The sequence below is a fragment of the Labeo rohita genome, chromosome 1 (genome assembly GCF_022985175.1).
Source record: "Labeo rohita strain BAU-BD-2019 chromosome 1, IGBB_LRoh.1.0, whole genome shotgun sequence".
Taxonomy (NCBI): Eukaryota; Metazoa; Chordata; class Actinopteri; order Cypriniformes; family Cyprinidae; genus Labeo; species Labeo rohita.
Genome location: NC_066869.1, coordinates 34,775,412 through 34,794,292, shown reverse-complemented (window position 1 = coordinate 34,794,292; position 18,881 = coordinate 34,775,412). Strand labels below are relative to the sequence as shown.

The 18,881-nt window shown below is 35.3% G+C and overlaps 3 protein-coding genes across 3 annotated transcripts; 1 reads left to right on the top strand and 2 right to left on the bottom strand.

The window, feature by feature from the left end:
* Positions 1-390: 390 nt before the first annotated feature.
* Positions 391-2,210, bottom strand: fgfbp1b (fibroblast growth factor binding protein 1b). The gene is made up of 2 exons (XM_051114784.1): positions 2,111-2,210; positions 391-1,944 (listed from the first exon to the last, which is right to left on the bottom strand). The coding sequence occupies exon 2, from the start codon at positions 1,921-1,923 to the stop codon at positions 1,306-1,308; it is 618 nt and encodes a 205-aa protein (XP_050970741.1). The 5' UTR covers positions 1,924-1,944; positions 2,111-2,210; the 3' UTR covers positions 391-1,305.
* Positions 2,211-8,016: 5,806 nt separating this feature from the next.
* On the bottom strand, positions 8,017-11,129 carry fgfbp2b (fibroblast growth factor binding protein 2b). The gene is made up of 3 exons (XM_051118306.1): positions 11,093-11,129; positions 8,717-9,650; positions 8,017-8,195 (listed from the first exon to the last, which is right to left on the bottom strand). Exon 2 carries the CDS (start codon positions 9,492-9,494, stop codon positions 8,730-8,732), a length of 765 nt encoding a protein of 254 aa, XP_050974263.1. The 5' UTR covers positions 9,495-9,650; positions 11,093-11,129; the 3' UTR covers positions 8,017-8,195; positions 8,717-8,729.
* Positions 11,130-11,201: 72 nt separating this feature from the next.
* On the top strand, positions 11,202-18,817 carry zmynd10 (zinc finger, MYND-type containing 10). Its single transcript, XM_051110949.1, has 12 exons — positions 11,202-11,378; positions 11,473-11,581; positions 13,031-13,147; positions 13,258-13,311; positions 13,450-13,602; positions 13,711-13,799; positions 14,476-14,567; positions 14,911-15,083; positions 15,281-15,406; positions 15,979-16,100; positions 16,230-16,355; positions 18,361-18,817. Exons 1-12 carry the CDS (start codon positions 11,293-11,295, stop codon positions 18,458-18,460), a joined length of 1,347 nt encoding a protein of 448 aa, XP_050966906.1. The 5' UTR covers positions 11,202-11,292; the 3' UTR covers positions 18,461-18,817.
* The last annotated feature ends 64 nt before the right edge of the window (positions 18,818-18,881 follow it).

Genomic DNA, 18,881 nt, shown 5'->3' with positions numbered 1-18,881 from the left:
AACACACACAGAGAGAAAGAGACAGAGATAGACCTGTTTGGAATCTGTGGTCACCTTATCTCTTCCGCTTCTCCGCGGACAATAAAAGTTTATGTGGGTGTGAGTGAGTAAGTGTTTGCGTGTGTGTGTGTGTGGAAAGACTCTTAGAATATTAGGATCTGGCAACATCCTCTAAATACTTCCCAGGAACCGGAGGGTTATTATGGTTATTAAGTTAGGATAAGATTTATCTCCCGTTTAGGCTCATTATTGCTATGGTTGTGTGATTTTAACTTATATCATTTTAAAACTTCCCAAATAAAAATGCTATATTTGTTCATCATCTCTGCCTTAAAGCTGCATTTTAAAAATCAAGCTTTTATTAAATGAAACATATTGTGACTATTGTCTTTCAACACAGATACATAAAAATATTTATTTTGCATATCATAAATAGTTACAATGCAATGTGTGTCTTGTATCTTACAGTAGACAAAAGAAAATAATGTACATTTGGTAAAAGAGTGTAACATCTGGATATGAATGATGAAGACGATAGTGAGGATGAAGCCTCATCCAGTTTATTATTATAAGAAATAAGTTTACATATTTGTAAATTTAGCTGTTAACACAAAATAATTTTAAATGATTTAAAAGGTATATCTTGCCCCTTGTTCAAATCAAATTCATTGAATGATATAAAATAAATGATTTAGGCCGATAATAAACATGAAATTAACAACAAAAAGCCACTGGGGTCCTTCAGCCCCTGAGGGGTTCGTCGTACCCTAAGGGTCTATTTAAACATTTTACTTAGAAATAAAAATAACTCCCAACGTATTTACCTTTCCTACACCCCTCAAAATGCCCCTTTAATAAATATAAATAAAAACGTAATATTCAACATAACATAAATAACATATCACTATTATCCGATGAAATGTCAACATTAAAACTATAAATCGATGAGTGAGAACCAGAGGGCGTAAGTGACATTTTGGGTGAAATGGAGATATGTGTATCAAGCTCTTGATGAACTCTGAATACTGGCAAAATATACTGTCGTCCATGAGTGTACAAATACACAAAGTCAGATCAAACTATGGTAATTTTTTGGTGAAATGTCACTTACGCCTTTCTGGTTCTCACCCCTCAAAATGTGTTCAGTTTAGTGCCACAATGGTCAAAACACCTTCCTAATTGTTAGAATCAGTACAGTGCGTGTTCTGTGTTTACAATAAAAAAACGCAATGGTTTACACCTTAAAAAGAACAGTAGTAGCCCATTACAAAATTACCCACAAATGTATGCATACACGGTGAACGCTTAACAGTCTCCGCTCTGAATAACAGTAAAGAGAAACGAGCAGAGACTCGCCCAGGAATCTCCGCACTTCTCTTTCGCTAGTTCACTGTGGTCAATGCGCTCCGTGCACTGGCGCTTAGTGTCCGGAAGCGTTGTGTTCTTGGTTATCTGTGTCTTTTCTGTCTTGGGGGGTTTCGCTTGTGACGTTTCAGTGAGCTTGAAATGCGCATCCTGCGGCGCGCTCTTGCACATGCCCGCTCGGATCTTTGCGCGCGGATCCTTGCAAAGCTTCTTCTGTTTTTTAACTGATCTGGCGATCTGCTTCCAGTAGCCCTCCGGATTAGACCCATATTCAGTGCACGTTGCAGGCTTGGCAGTGTATTTACAGGAGAATCCATTCCGGTTTCCAGTATTACATGTAACATTCATGATGTACTTGTCCTCTCCGCGCGCCACCCACGAGCACTGCGTCTCGTCCTTGGTTGTGAACTTTCCTTTGAATATGGAAACCTTATTATCACCTCGTCTCTCCTGCGTCGCTATTTTCCTCTTCGCTCCCCTAATGCTTTCAGCAGTGAAGATGAGCTGTGAAAGACACGCGAGGAACAGCAGGAGCGCGAGAGTCCCACGGAGAGACATTTCCTTCAGTGATGCAACGACCTATGAAATAATAATTAAATACGATAATATGTTATGTATCACATTTTAAAAGATGCAACAGGCTGATAGACTTATAAGTAAGTAGGTAACATATTTTTATGAGGTACGAAAACAAATCTCATATTGGACTTTGACTTAAGTTAACCAAAAAGTTAATTGATCTTACCAATAAGAGTTACGAGGACAGATGTGTGATGAGATTCCCTGACTAGTTCAAGTCAAAATGAACTCACTGGAGGTATTTATGTGTCAAGTGACACACCCACTTACTACAGGACAATCAGATTCTCTCACATGAGAAAAGCCCTTTGATGAGCTCTTGCACACATGCAGGAATCCACTGCCTACGTCATTCATGTATTTGCATTTTTAGAGGGGGCTGAACTAAAAGATAGGAATTTCAGCTGTCATGTCCCTGGACCTGAGGCTTTTTTTTAACCCTTGATAATTCCTGACCGAATTTGGTCTTACCTGTCAAAACTGACCATAAGTACCACAAGTTTTGTATTATTTTTTTAGAACTGTTTTATCATAGGCCTCATTGATAATGAGGATAATGTGGATAATTTTGGCACTGTTCACCATAATGATGAAAGAAGCTGAGAATGCATCCAATATTTGTTAGCATAATGACATTTATAAGCAATTACTTTGTAGACCAGCAGAACAAGAAAATCCTTTCCGGGTCAGATTGACCCAACGTGCTCTCATGATAATTTGTTTGTATTTTATGTAAAATATGGTTCTAAGTACGATTTTTCAATGGTTTTTTTTTTTTTTTTTTTTTTTTAAGAAGTCTTTTCTGCTCACCAAACTTGCATTTATTTGATACAAAGTACAGCAAAAACAGTAACATTTTGAAATATTTTTACTATTTAAAATAACTGTTTTCTATTTGAATATATTTTAAAATGTAATTTATTCCTGTGATTTCAAAGCTACATTTTTACCATCATTACTCTTCATGATCCTTCAGAAATGATTGTAATATTCTGATTTGCTGCTCAAAAAACTATTATTATTATGTTGAAAACATAAATAAATAAAAAAATTAGCTTTGATCACATTAAAGTAAATTACATTTTAAATTCAAATAGAAAACAGTTATTTTAAATAGTAAAAATATTTTAAAAAATGTACTGTTTTTGCTGTACTTTGGTTCAAATAAATGCAGGCTTGGTGAGCATTAAAAACAAAAATCTTACAAAAATTATAAAACTTTTGACTGGTAGTGTACGTTTTTACAAACACTAAAACATACAATACTGATTTACATCTAAATGTACAATACTGACATATTTTCAGCATTTTAACTTACAATACTGATGAATCTTTAGGAATATTTATACATATTTAGGGAGATTCATAAATATTTGAATTTTTTAGCAAAAAAAAAAAAAAGTAGCAATTTTTAGTTGAAACGTTAAAATCCGTCCAAATTGTATGTTTCAGCATCAATAAAAACATACAAAAATGTATGATTTGTACTTCTAAGCGTTACATAATAATATGTATAAACAATGAGATCAGTTTGATTGACCAGAACTCAACATAAGGGTTATAAAATGTGAATGTATCCACTGGTTCATGCTCAAAAACAGTTACGTTAAGTTACGTTAAAGCTGGATTATGGGCCCAGAGCCCCTACGCTGAATTATTATCATAATTAGTTTACAATTATAATAAAAAAAATTGGTCATTTTTGGCCTCTAGCAAGTGAGGAGACAGACAAATAGCAGTTACTCATTCTTCCCAAAGTGTGTGTTTTTTTGTTGTTTTTTTTTTGGATGCAGGGCCTTCTTCCAAACAGCTGGTCCCCTGGGGCTTCACAAGACAATAACCTGTTCCTAAATTCCATGTATGTAGCAGTCATGGTTAGACATGCTATATGGCTGCATATACTTAACACCATTATGCTTGTGTAATATGTTCTGGTATGTAAAAATGTTTTGTTAATGGGTCATTGTGAGTGTGCACTCATGTGGTAGGGGTGAGGGGTCCCTGTGATTGTGTCTTTGTGGCCTAATTTTATAGCATAACCGCCATTCCACTCCCTCCTTCTTAATTTTTTGTTTGTGCTTTATTGATTAATTGTTCATATTGAAATTGCAACCTATTTGCACACGCATAGTGTAAGATAAGTATTAGTAAAACAACAGAAGTGCAAAAACTCTCTTTGTCTTTTTGAGGTGTTGTGCATCTAGTAACTTTTGGAATGTTAACTGGAGCTTAATGAATATAGGTCACTTCTGAAGGGAAGGGGTTAGAAATGGGGTACAGAGAGACAGAGCAGGACTAAGAGAGTTTAAAATGTATTTGTTTATTCATTCAGGTTTTTACATTTAGTCTTTACAGGTGTTTATGCAATGGTTATTAGCTAAAATTAAAATATTAAAACATTTTCCTTACTTGAAATAAATCAAAAGTTAACCGAAAAAAATTATATATATATATTACTTGTTTGCACAAAGTTTTGCATGGGATATGCATGCTGAAATTTTGTTGTTAGTTATACAATGACTCATCCCTGAAAGTCCAATTTCCTTGTGTGCATCTTTATTACTTATTTACTAAGAGATCAAGAGATGAGAAATTTTACAACCAAGGAATAATTCTTTGTTGTTACAGCTACATCTATCAGTGTTGGTTATCAGTAATGCAATGAATCTAGCTGTGTGTTAATGAATGTGTGATGGTTTTTATTGATACTGTGCTAGTGTCTGGTGGAGAATCAAGCTCATGAACAAGCCTCATCTATTTTGTGTGCTTTATTAAAAATAAATAAATAATATGGTTTGACTAATAATATTAGTGGTGGTGCAAAATTATATAGTATAATATGGTTAATGAATTAATGAGGCACTTGAGTCTCTCCGAAGAGGCTGTGGAGATCTGAAGCCAGAAAATGATTGTACAATGCTGACATAGAGCATGAGTTGTGTCTGGATGGTTTGTTTGGGTAAAGCCTGGCTCACACTACAGGATTTTGAAAATCCTAACCGATTAAAGGAGAACTCCACTTCCAGTTGGAACTCCACTTCCAATTTACAAATAATTTACTCACCCCCTTGTCATCCACGATGTTCATGTCTTTCTTTCTTCAGTCGTTAAGAAATTATGTTTTTAAGGAAAACATTTCAGCATTTTTCCCCATATAATAGACTGCTATGGTGCCCCGATTTTGAACTTCCAAAATGCAGTTTAATCACACACTACAAGATATTATTATATTATATATATATATATATTATTATATTATATATATAAGATTATCACAACGGATGTAGCGCCTCACATGAGATTACGCAACAGACCGTCATTTCAATAACTAATGTTTACAAATTTTAGTTCTGTAAAATTATTTATTATCTGTGACCGTCTCACATTACCAGATAATTCGTGCTGAACATCGGGACAGATCGAGGTGCTCGACAAGATTTTTGCTCCGATCCTCGGGAGGGGAAAATTGGGCTAAAAATCCTGTAGAGCCCGGCTTCATCAGACACACTCAATTCATGTTGTGCAGTTTCTACTAACCAGCTGATGAGTTGAATCAGGTGTGTTAGATGAGGGAGACATACAAAATGTGCAGGGCAGGGTTGCTTCCAGGACCAGTTTGAAAACCACTGGATTACAGGGATCTAGTGGGATTTGAGCTCTCTGTAATACAAATACATGCATTCTTCTTTCTTTTGTTTAAATGTTGGCTGAGAGCTTATGGAATTTACTATGGAAAAAAGAAGCTGTCTATAGATCAACATGGTCGTGAGACATTTAGAACTTCCTGTCTGACTTTGTTGCTCTAGGGTTTGAAGTTTGTCTGGTTAGCATGGCCCCATTAGGCCCTGACTTAAAGGGATAATCTACCCAAAAATAAAAATTCTGTTGGTAATTACTCACCCTCATTCCAAAATGTGGGCATATCTTTCTCCTGCTGAACACAAAAGAAGAGAGAATGTTGATAATCAAAAAGTTTCGGTTCCCTTTGACCAGTGTAGTTTTTTCTATACAATGGATGTCAGTGGGAACCGACAGCGTTTGGTTACAGGCATTCTTCAAAATATTTTCTTTTGTGTTTCAGAGATAAAAGAAAGTCATACAGGTTTGGAACAATGTAAGGGTGAGTATATTGACAGAATTTTCATTTCATGGATAGACTTTAATTCTGCTGTTTGGCTTATAAAGTATCTTTCTCAACTGACTGACATTTAAAATTAAATGTAGGCCTATAAATACATATTCTTATAAGCAAATTATAAATTGCTAATGTTATATTAAAGGCCTATAGTAGATGTTTTACTAGCGTCTCTAATTCTTTTTGAGTGCTCTTAAAAGTTGATTGCTGCCTTTTAAACTTCACAGTTTAGGAAAGCCAGTAATAAAAGGTTTGGGATTGTGAACGTTATGGTGCTCAGTGTTCTCATAATGTAATGTTCCAGCTGCTTGAGAGTAATTGCTCAGCTTGGAAGATCTGCTCAAAATGTTTTATCTTGACTAAGTAACTGCCATTGAGATGAATAGCAAGGCTAACATATTGCTGGACCTCCAATGAATAACCATTAAATCACATGGATTTTGTAACCAGTTATTTAAGTCTTTTTAACTGACATGTAACATTGCCCCCTAGTGGTGTTGATGTGCTCTGACATGTCGAGTGAAACAAAAGTCATAGGCTGCTTATTTCAAGTGGGTTTGGAGCTATCCTCCCCCTACTTTTGTAGTCTTGAGAATTCTGGTCATTTTTAATGATTTTTGATTTTTGTTTATTAATATTTATTTATTGAAATCTTTGCTAATCAAATTAGATCAGCTCAGGATTATAGATATTTTTAGTTGTAAATTAACGTGTAAATTTGTGACCTTGGACCACAAAACCAGTTTTAAGTAGCACGGGTGTATCTGTAGCAATAGCCAAAAATACATTGTATGGGTCCAAATTATTGATTTTTCTTTTATGCCAAAAATCATTAGGATATTAAGTAAAAATCATGTTGCATGAAGATATTCAGTAAATTTCCTAATGTAAATTTATCAAAATATATCGGTCAAATATTGTCCTGTCTTAACAAACCATACATCATTAGAAAGCTTGTATATAATGTATAAATCTCAATAAAAAAAAGACCCTTATGACTGGTTTTGTGGTCCAGGGTCACATATAGGCTCTTCTGTTTTCTATCTGAATATATATTAAAATGTTATTTATTCCTGTGATCAAACATTTTCAGCGTCATTACTCCATTCTTATCAATATTTAAAACAGATGAGTACATTTTTTCAGGATTCTTCAAAGAATAGAAATCTCCAAAGATCAGCATTTATCTGAAATAAAAAGCTATACCATTCAAAGCATGTCAGTATATGCATAGAAATTAATACTTTTATTTAGCAAGGATGCTTTAAATTGATCAAAAGTGATGATAAAGACATTTATATTGTTACAAAAATAAATGCTGTTGATGTTCTTCTAAACTTTCTCTTTATCAAAGAAACCTGGAAAGAATATATACTCAACTGTTTTTTTTTTTTTTTTTTTTGAGCAGCAAATCAGAATATTAGAATGATTTCTGAAGGATCATGTGACTGGAGTAATGATGCTAGAAATTCAGCTTTGAAATCACAAGAATAAATTGCATTTTAAAGGTATTTTAAATAGTAAAAATATTTAAGAATGGTACTATACTTTGGATCAAATAAATGCAGGCTTGGTGAGCAGAAGAGACTTCTTTAAAAAACATTAATTTTAAAAATCTTACTGTTCAAAGCTTTTGACTGGTAGTGTAGAACGTGAGAACATGAGATTAAAGAGTATTTCAAAAATTATCAATGGTCATTCTTGCAACCATTATTGTGAAAAATGTATCCTAACACAATCCCAACACAATTATTGTTCTCGTGTGCATCACTGCATGTCTACTGCATTGCATTATGTAGTTTAATATGAAATTAAAGCACAAAAAAATAAATAAATGAATAAAAAAAAAAAAAAAACTTTTTTATTTAGACACAATACACAGAGAATTAAGAAATATGTTTTTTTTTAATTAAACAACATATTACAAATTTCTTTCTTTCATTCCTGTTGTCACTTAGCATGTACACTGACTCACATAGAAAAACACACATAACCACAAAAGTGCAGTCATAACCATATTTCCACACACACATACATACACACACACAGAGTCGTGGTCTCTGAAGAAAACACTTGGCCGGTGGTCAGACAATCTAAAGTCTCTGACACTTATAACCTACAAAGAGGAGAAAAAGGATCAAAAGATTAAAATAGGAGCAATAATGGATATAAATAATATGTACTTCTATAATACATTGTATTTTAGCTATTTTGGAAAGATGCGGAGGTGTAACATAAATATCCTGTTGAAATTTGGCAAGGTGCTGGGTGTGGGTGTAAAGCAGCAGTTGATGATTCACTAACTTAAATTTGTGGCTAACCATCTTTCTGTTTGCTTTCCACTGCATACATTACAACTTTTCATACTGAAAAGCTTCTGAATTACAGTCTTTCATCTGCTGAATACACACTACTAGTCTTGTACTAGTCCTCACCACAAAGTTAACAATTACAGGAGTTGGGTTTGTGTAAAATACCTGCAGTTTGTACATCAAAGTGATGTACTTCCTTCAAGTTTATTTGCGGAACAGTCAGGTATAGTTAGTAGCTCTTACTTACACATTATTTAGAGTTAGTTTCCACATACAATTTTACAAGCACTAAATCTAGCTATTTACTGTAAAACAACAAACTTACCAGAGGAGTTGAATTAATTCTGGAACCAGCTAATGAAGTATGCGCAGACGCCCTGGAGACTCTTCCAGCAGTATTCCTCTGCCATCTTGTTTGCTTGACTCTCCTCCGCCACGGTGGGTCTCGCTGTGGTGGTCTTTACAGGTTTACGTGGTGAAACAGGCTTGGAAATGGCAGTCTTGACTGGTTTGACTGGTTGCTGGGGTTTAGGCTGCTGCTTTGAGCTTGTAGGTTTGGTAGGGGTAATGCTGGACTTGACTGGCTGCTGTTGCTTTTGCTGGTTCTGAGAAGCCTGGGTAGGTTTTGGGACGGAGATTTTGGGCCAAGAGGCATGGAACGCCATTTGGACCTCATCCGAAGCAGAGCGGCACATCTGCGGCTTGTATACCCGTGGTCCCTGGCAGGCGTTGTGGAGCTTCCTCAAGTCCCACATGATCTGAGTGAAGAAGTGCCGAGGGTTGTTGTTATACGCTTTGCAGAGGTTAGGTTTGCCAAGGAAATCACACCAGTACGACTTGCCCTTGGTCTTGCAGGAGACACGCAGTTTGGTGAAGTTGGTCTGACCGGAGATCACCATGGAGCAGCTATCTTTTGCTTTGGTGCTGAAACGAATGGGCTCATCCAACAAGCTTCCTTTCTGCGGCGGCTGCTGTTGTCGACTGTTTTGGGTGCTTTCGATGTGGTTGATGCTGTTCGCCTGGTTACTGCTGTTCTGAGCCTGAGCGTTAGCAGCCCAAATAAAGCAGACCAGAAGAAAAGCAGCACTGCAGACGGCTCTCATGATGGAGGTTTAGAAGGGACTCAGAAGAAGGTGTTGGAGGTGCAGGCTGGCTTTATAAATACAAGTCTCACAAAGGGGTCTTTGAGCAGGACAGAGTGCATACATCCCTCCAGACTGGGGGGCCTCTAGTCTCCAGTCTGGTGATGCCTGAAAGAACTAATTGTAGGAATATTTAGAGAAGAGTGTGTGTGTGTGTGTGTGAGCAATTTAGTCTAGATGAGACTAGTGTGTAAGTGATTTTGGGAGTGCATGAGTGCGAAAAGCAACCCAATATCATGGAAAATTATAACAAAGTGTCATTTTTTATGAATTTGTACGAAATCACATGGTCGATTGGAACAAAATGAAAAACGTACCATTTTTAGGAAAAATAAATATGAAGGTCCACCTCTAACCCCACCCCTAAACTTAAACATTGCTGGGATGTAAGAAGATTGTACGAAGATTTTCAAAAGAGAACATATGAATGAATTCCTACTCTGAAGTTAGCCACCAAAATGTAAAATAGTTACAAACTGCCATGAGATTTTGTTGATCTTTGTGTTTTGTGTAGATGGTTTTATGTGTAGATGAGTGTGTGTTGATGGTTTGAGGGGAAGGACATGGTTACATTCATGGATCCTTCATGGACCTTATATAATCATACATGCTAACATAAGTGGGCTATTGACTATTGATGTGAAAGACGTTTTAGTTTCAGGAGAAGAGACAAGGAGAGTAATTCACCTGGAACCCATTCATGTTTTGTCAGCTTTGCCTTTAACCAACGCGTTTCAGTGTCTGGTTTGCGTGAAGTATTACACATACTCTGCTGATATGGTTTATGAGGAGTCACAGGAAATTTGAATTTTTAAACAGTGAAAATGGCTTTGTACTTTTATATACTGCAGAAACCAGCTATGTAAATATTATAATTTAAAGGTAAGGAAAATAAAGAAACAAGGATGAGAGTGCAAAGAAGGAAAAGTTTAGTGTATGTGTGTGTTGTTTTATGGAATACTGCCTTTGTAACATGCGTGCTGTAAAACTTACCTTTCTGTACTTTATTATGCATGTGTGTAGTGTCCTATCAATGTCCTACTACCCTGTAGTAACTCAAGGCAGACTTTTGTCCACCAAACTGATTATTTTTAGGACTTAGATTTGAATGAAATGAATGAACTGTAATGTACATTTTGCATTAAACATACAGTATGTCATATGTCATATAAATAAAACAGTTACAGACAAATGTATTAATCGTGAGTCCATGTTCACTGAGAAAATCAGAACAGAAAATAGGAAAATAAACAGTGCGTTTTAACTAAATAAATTTTAATATTGATGTACTTTGTACAGTGAAATCATACACTTCTGAGAGAAAAATTAATATAATTTGGGCTTCCATATTTAGGAGACTTAAAAAGGGTTCTTATTCAATTAAAGCCTTAAAAAACAGGTGAAAAGTGGTATTAAACAAAAAATAAATAGCATTTAAAAGGGGAGCTTTTATAAAGAGCTTTTGGCCGTTTGTTATACACATTTTATGGTTAATGAAACCTCAGTTATTTAGTCCATTAAATATCAAGCTAACAATAAAAAAACTTGTATTGAATTACCGTTTTCACCGTGTCTCTTTGAGCGCTGCCATTTAAATAACTAAACAGTCAGTGGCATTAGAGTTCGTCACTTCCGCACTCAGTGTACCTGTAACCATAGTGACGAAACGGAAGCTGTTATCGCTGTTTGTTGAGTTAGAATAGTGCGTGGATGAAAAGATTACAACTTTACATTATACAGTAGAGGACATTCAAAAGCGATGGATTCAGTACTTCTGCATGGAGAAGCCGAAGGTTATATTCAAAGTCTGGAGAAGATGTCATTGCGTGATATCGGAAGCCCAAGGTACGAGAATATCTAATGTAAATATACCGGTAAACTAAGATAAACATGTTAATCTAGGTACCGTTGCTATTTCATGTATTTTTCTTTTCAAAAGGTGGTTTCGTCAACATGAATACATTGAGAAGCTGAATATGCAAGCTATTCTGAATGCCAGTGCCAATCAGGAGGAATTCATAAAAGACCTCTTTGTTTCTCTCGGAAAGGTAATCAAATTAATTCATTTCATTCATTAAAATGATCAAAAGTGACAGTAAAGACGTTAATAATGTTACAAAAGATTTTAATTTCAAATACTGTTCTTCTGAAATGTCTATTCATCAGAGAATCCTGAAAAAAGGAATATAGGTTTTCACAAAAATATAAGCAGCACAACATTATTTTCAACATAATAAGAAATGTTGAGCACAAAATCAGCATATTAGAACGATTTCTGAAGGATCATGTGACATGAAAATCCAGCTTTGCCCCCACAGGAATAAACTGATTTTAATTAAATGTATTAAAATGGAAAAACAGTTAAAAATATTTCACAGTATTACTGTTTGTACTGTATTTAGGATAAAACCAACACCACTGGTAAGCACAAGACTACAAAATTTTACCAACCCCAATTTTTGAATGGTAGTGTTTCATGTTGGGGGTTATGCATTACAAGTAATGCGAGTTACGTAATATTATTACTTTTTCCAAGTAACTAGTAAAGTAACGCATTACTTTAATTGACAAGAAAATATCTGAGTTACTTTTTTCAAATAAGTAACGCCAGTTACTTCCCCCCCATTTACTGATTAAAGGCTCTAATGTCTCCATGTTGAGAGAAATCGTGAGTAAGATGTTAGTTCTAGAATAAATGTGAACATGCATTAATTCATCTCACTTACAAAAAACAGATTCAGTATTCCTCAAAATGAATAAAAACAGTGAAATTCAACTCTTCAAAAATTCAAATGACGCAAACCTGCAATAATTAAATATGTTAAATAATACAAATATCCTTTATGCATTTAATCCCATTTTATTAACCACTGTCTTTGCTTCTGACCTTCAATGATCCAATTCAACCATACTAATAAGCAAAAATTACTCAAGATAATCTAACATTTGTTTTCCTTTTTTATTGCTTAAGAATTGACTTTTTTTTCTTTTGCAGTCTACTGTACAGACATGAATTTACTTTTCTCAAAGCCTGAGGGTTTTGGTGTGAAAAGGCTTTTACATTTACCGAAAATAGAACTTTTTATATTAAAAACAAACAAGCAAGCCCTGCCCAGATTTAAAAAGTAACGCAAAAGTAAAGTAATGCATTACTTTCCAAAAAAAGCAACTAAGTAACGTAATTAGTTACTTTTTTAGGTTTTTAGGGAGTAACTCAATACAGGAAGGGCATCCGGCGTAAAACGTGCCAAATCGGCTGTGCGGATCACTCCGCTGTGGCGACCCCTTGATAAAAAATGGAGCAAGCCGAAGGAGAGTGAGAGAGGGAGTAACTCAATATTGTAATGCATTACTTTTAAAAGTAACACTGTTGATCATAGATCAGCTTTCCCACTGGCACATCTCTCACCTATATGTTGTGAAAAAGGTGATGTTTTAGCACACAGGGATGAAATATTTTAAATGAGTGACAGCTGCTGTTGTTGGACTTGTTCCAGATACCCACGCTGGTACATGCAATGATACTTACAGAAGTCTGGAAACATAAAGTGTTTCCAATAATTTGCAAACTCCAGGACTTTAATCCAAAGAGCACATTTCTACTATATATGGTGGTAAGTGGCCTCAGCTTCAAGTTACCAGGTTTTCAAAACCATATCAGGCTTTGATTTAAATACATTTTCCTCCAGTCTCTTTGGGTCATTGCATTTTCTCCTAATTTTAGATTCACCATGAAGCCACTATTATAAACCTGCTGGAGACAATTATGTACCACAAGGTAAGCATGTGTTCCCTGAGAAACATGTTTTTATATAAATGTGTGATCAAAAAAAAGTAGACGACCCAAAAACTAGGGCAACATTCTAATGTGATAGCAATGTAAGAATGCCTAAATGTTGATGTGTTGTCCATGCAGGAGTCCAGTGAGGCTGCTGGTGATAGTGTACTTGATTTAGTGGATTACTGTCATCGCAAACTCACATTACTGGCAGGACGCTCTGTCTCTGGAGAGATCCCAAGTGGGGACCGAATTACACACACACAGTTGTCAGACACAGGATCTGTACAGGTGAACAACACTAACTTTACAGCTACAGCATTACAAGATAATTGTAATTCATTCTCATGAGCATAATTTACATTACATTTACCAGAACTTGTACACTGTTTGTTGCAGGATCTGCAAAGACAAAGTGACATGTTAGAGTTTGAAATTTCTATCAAGGCTCTGTCAGTACTGTGCTACATCACTGATCACATTGAGAGGTATCTAAGCTACTTGTTATTTAAAGAGACAATATTAAAGTAATAGTTCACTCAAAAATGAAAATTTGCTGAATATTTTCTTCATCCAAAATATATGACTTTGCTCCTTAATTCTACGAAACAAATTTGGAGAAATTTAGAATGATATGAGAGTCCAAGTACTCCACAAGTAATCCACACACCTCTAGTCTATCAGTTTACGTCTTGTGAAGTGAAAAGTTGCATGTTTGTAATAAACAAATCCATCAAGGCTTTTTTAACTTCAAACTGTTTAACTTCCGGATAAAACAAGTTTTCTATTCATAATATTGCTTTCTTCAGTGTAAAAGACGTCTTGTCTCAATTAGGAGAGAAGTATGCACAGATCAAGCTCTGTTTACAAGTGAAAACAGTTCAAAACAAATATGTCTGTAAGTTTTTTTTTTACTGGAGGACGTGTTAGTTTGAACTCTCGTTCTGACGGCACCCATTCACTGCAGAAGATCCATTAGTGATGTAATGCTAAATTTCTCCATATCTGTTCTGATAACACTCATTTACTGTATATGGCCTGAGATTAAGTATATTTTTAGCAAATTAAATTTTTAGGTGAACTAGTCCTTTAAACATTTTACATAAAACTAGTTATAAAACATATGCCTACAGATGAATGTTGAAATTTCTCCTTTTAATGTAGTTTGAGTTTGAGTGTGCTCTCGAGGATGCTGTGCACGCATAATATGCCCTGTGTGTTGGTACAGTTGGTGGAAAATTGCCCCTGGAACAGAGGTTAGTCTCCAAGTTATGTATATTGTGTATATATATATATTTTGTATAATTGTTAATTATATGGGTTTTTTTTTTCATTCAAGAACCTCTCACAATTAGAATACATAAGAATCAAATCATAAAACAGCTATATAAAGTGCTTATAAAGTGGTACAAAATTTAATTGAGGAAAGTCACGTTCACAGTTGCAGGCTGGAATGACCATATTTTTAAAAAAATCCATAAAAGGCCTTCAGTCTATCCAAACACCTCCATAGACTTATGTTACAGAAGATCAAGGGCTGTTGCTAAGGTTGGATGGGTCAGTAATGTTTTTGACTCAGATTGTTTTTTTTCTGTGTAGGAACACTTGAGAAATACATAGAGGGGAGGTGGAGAACCGTCCTGCCTGAAGATCAGCTTAAGTTGAGTAAACATGACGGCCAGGTGTGGATGGCTTTACTGAACCTACTACTCAAACCAGACTGCCAAAGAAAATATGATTTCAATAGCTTTAACAAATCACAGCTCTTAAAGGTAAGACTTTTTGCTAGGCGCAAAAATAGATTTTTAAATATCATTGATGGATAAGCCAGTATTGGGCACGTGCAGTGCAAGGCAAACAATCAGCTTTAAAACATGCTGAATGATTTTATCATTCTCATCTTGTATATAGACCATTTATAAAGTATGTATGTACAGTATATCACATCATTATCATTCTTTCTATGCAGCTTCGTGGGTTTTTGACAGAGGTTGTGATAGATCAGTTACCAAATCTACTTGATCTCAAGCATTTTCTCAGTCAACTTGCTGTCACAGATCCAGCGGCCCCTAAAAAAGATCTCATCTTGGAGCAGGTATTCCAGCAAACACATACACTACCAGTCAAAAGTTTTGGTTCAGGAAGATTTTATTTATTTATTTTAATAAAATTAATACTTTTATGCAGCAAGGATACATTACAATGATCAAAAGTGACACTAAATACATTTCTAATATTACAGAAGATTTTTATTTTAAATAAATGCTGTTTTTTCTAATCAACAAAGAATCCTAAAACAGATCCTTTTTTCATTTTAAAAAAGCACAAACGCTTTCAGCATTAAAAATAAGAAATGTTTCTTGAGCAGCAAATTAGCATGAATGATTTCTGAAGGGTCATGTGACACTGATATATTAAAATAGAACAAAATTATTATTATTCTTATTATTGTATTATTAACTTTTATAATATAATATTATTTTTTAACAAATAAATGCAGCCTTGAAGAGCATAAAAAACTTTCAAAAATATAAATAAAAATCTTACCAACCTACTAAAATCCTACAAACTATTGAACGCTATATTGTTATATGTCCGTCTGATCACATACACTAATAAAAACAAGACAAAATCAAAAACAGCAAAACACCATCCTTGTTTGTTCAGGTACCAGAGATATGGAATAACATTGTAATGGAAAATAGCAACAAGTGGAAAGCCATTGCTAAATACCAAGTGACACAAGTCTTCAACCCCTCTGAAAGTGAATTAAGAGAACAAGCTAGCAGGTGAGATTTAATGTCTGTCTGGAAATGTCCTTCATAAAGGATGAAGAGATGAGGTACAGTCATAAAATGTAAAAATCTAACAGTATGCATATATACTGTATAACTATTTATTTGCATCCTTCTGATCAGGTTGGCTCAAACATATAATCTAGATGTGATGGAAAATCTAATCCCAGACAAACCCAAGTGTGGAGCCTGTGGAAGAACAGGTGTAAAACGCTGCTCCCGCTGTCAGGGAGAGTGGTATTGCAACAGGTATAACAACGTGTTGGTTTTCTGACAAAATGATTCGGTCTTTCAGATTTGGCCACTTTAAGTGACTAATAAGTTACTTCAGTAATTTCCTTAAAGGGACAGCTCACACATTAATGACAATTCCGTCATTGATAACTCTCCCTTATGTTGTTCCAAACCCATAAAGCCAAAATTTAAGACATTTTTGATGAAATCCAAGAGCTTTCTGACCCTGCATAGACAATAAAACAACTGACAACGCCCAGAAAGGGATTTCAAGGAGAAGTTCACTTCCAGAACAAAAATGTACAGATAATTTACTTACTTCCTTGTCATCCAAGATGTTCGTGTCTTTCTTTCTTCAGTCGTAAAGAAATTATGTTTCAAGAGGATAATATTTCAGGAATGTTCTCCATATAGTGGACTTCTATGGTGCCTGCGAGTTTAAACTTCCAAAATGCAGTTTAAATACAGCTTCAAAATGCTCTAAACCAGGGGTGGCGAACGTCGGTCCTGGAGAGCCGCAGCCCTGCATAGTTTTGCTTCAACCCTAATCAAACGCACCTGAACAAGCTAATCAAGGTCTGAAGGGTTACTAGAAAGCAACAGGCAGGTGAGTTTTAATTAGAGTTGGAGCTGAACTCTGTAGGGCTACGGCTCTCCAGGACCGGAGTTCGCCACCCCTGCTCTAAATGATCCCAGCCAGGGAAGAAGTGTCTTATCTAGCAAAACAATCAGTTATTTTTTAAAAAATGTACAATTTATATAATTTTTAATCTCAAATGCTTGTCTTGCATAGCTCTGTGATGCGCATGTGAATTCTGTGTAATCCGGGTCAATACAGTTAGGGTAGGTCGAAAAACTCCCATCTCATTTTCTCCTCCAACTTCAAAATTGTCCTACATCACTGTTTTACCTTTTTTGTAAAGGATGTTTGACTCTTCTTGCACATTCAATGTGTAAACTCTGGGTCAGTACATCTGCAGCAATGTAGGATGATTTCGAAGTTGGAGAATAAAATGAGATGGGAATTTTTCAACATACGGTAACTGTTTTGCCCCGGATTACACAGAGTTTGCATGCCCATCGCAGAGCTAGACAAGCATTTGAGGTTTAAAAATGAAGTATATATATTGTAAAGTAACCGATTGTTTTGCTAGATACGACCCTTCTTTCTCAGCTGGGATCATTGAGAGCCCTTTGATGCTGCATTCAAACTCCATTTTGGAAGTTCAAACTCACGGGCACCATAGAAGTCCACTATATGGAGAACATTCCTGAAATGTTTTCCTCAAGAAACATAATTTCTTTACGACTGAAGAAAGAAAGACACAAACATCTTGGATGACAATGGGGTGAGTACGTTATCTGTAAATTTTTGTTCTAGAAGTGAACTTCTCTTTTAAGGACATCATTAAAATAGTCCATGTAACATCAGTGGTTTAACGTCAAAGTTACGAAGCTACGAGAATTTTTGTGCAGAAAGAAAACAAAAATAATGACTTTATTCAACAATTTCTTCTCTTTCGTGTCAAGTCTTCACCGCATGTTCACCGCATGTACCACGACGCATGTATGTGGTGCTGCCGATGAAGGAGCCGGTGCTCTGACGTAGAACCCGGTTGCACTGTGCCTTGTATTCTTTGCACACAAAAAGTATTCTCAGAGCATCATAACATTATGGTTAAACCACTATGGACTATTGGACATGAATGGACTATTTTAAGTATGTCATTTTTTACCTTTCTGGGCCTTGAAGATGGTAGTTGTGTTGCTGTCTATGCAGGGTCAGAAACCTCTCGGATTTCATCAAAAATATCTTAATTTGTGTTCCGAAGGCAAACCATGGACTTAAGGGTTTTGGAACGACATGAGGGAGAGTAAATAATGACAGAATTTTCATTTTTGAGTGAACTATCATTTTAGTTATAAACTAGATGAAGAGCAGGGTAATATACTATATGCTATTATTTGTTCAGAATTATATTATTATTAATAAATCATTTGTCTGGAATTTTCTTTGTAGAGAGTGTCAGGTGAAACACTGGCCCAAGCACAAGCCTGCATGCAAGCTTATGGCAGAGGCCATACAAAAACTACAGGAGGAACTGAACATCAGCAGCTGAAGCACAGGTCTAATAAATAAAAGGGCTGGAAAGAGTGATGCTGTGGGACACACAGGTCCACTATGAAACTGAATCAGATTTAATGTACACTCATGGAAAAGGACAAAAAGGGACAAGAAACTGTTCCTGAACATTTCTTTCTTTAGCTATTCTGTGTTTTTATATTGTTTGAATAAAGTAAATAGATCACTCCTGTAAAAAAGCTTTCATATGTACATAATCTTTGTAAATGTATATTCTTATTAACATGATTATATATGACCTTATTTAGTGTACATTACTCATTTTAGTTGATTGATTAATAACTGTTACACTATAACATTTATACTACCATGCTGTATTGTTATTGAAAGGAAATGAACTAAATAAACTGATAAACTTGAGATACAAGCACAAAACTGTCTTTAAAAAGGATGCAAAA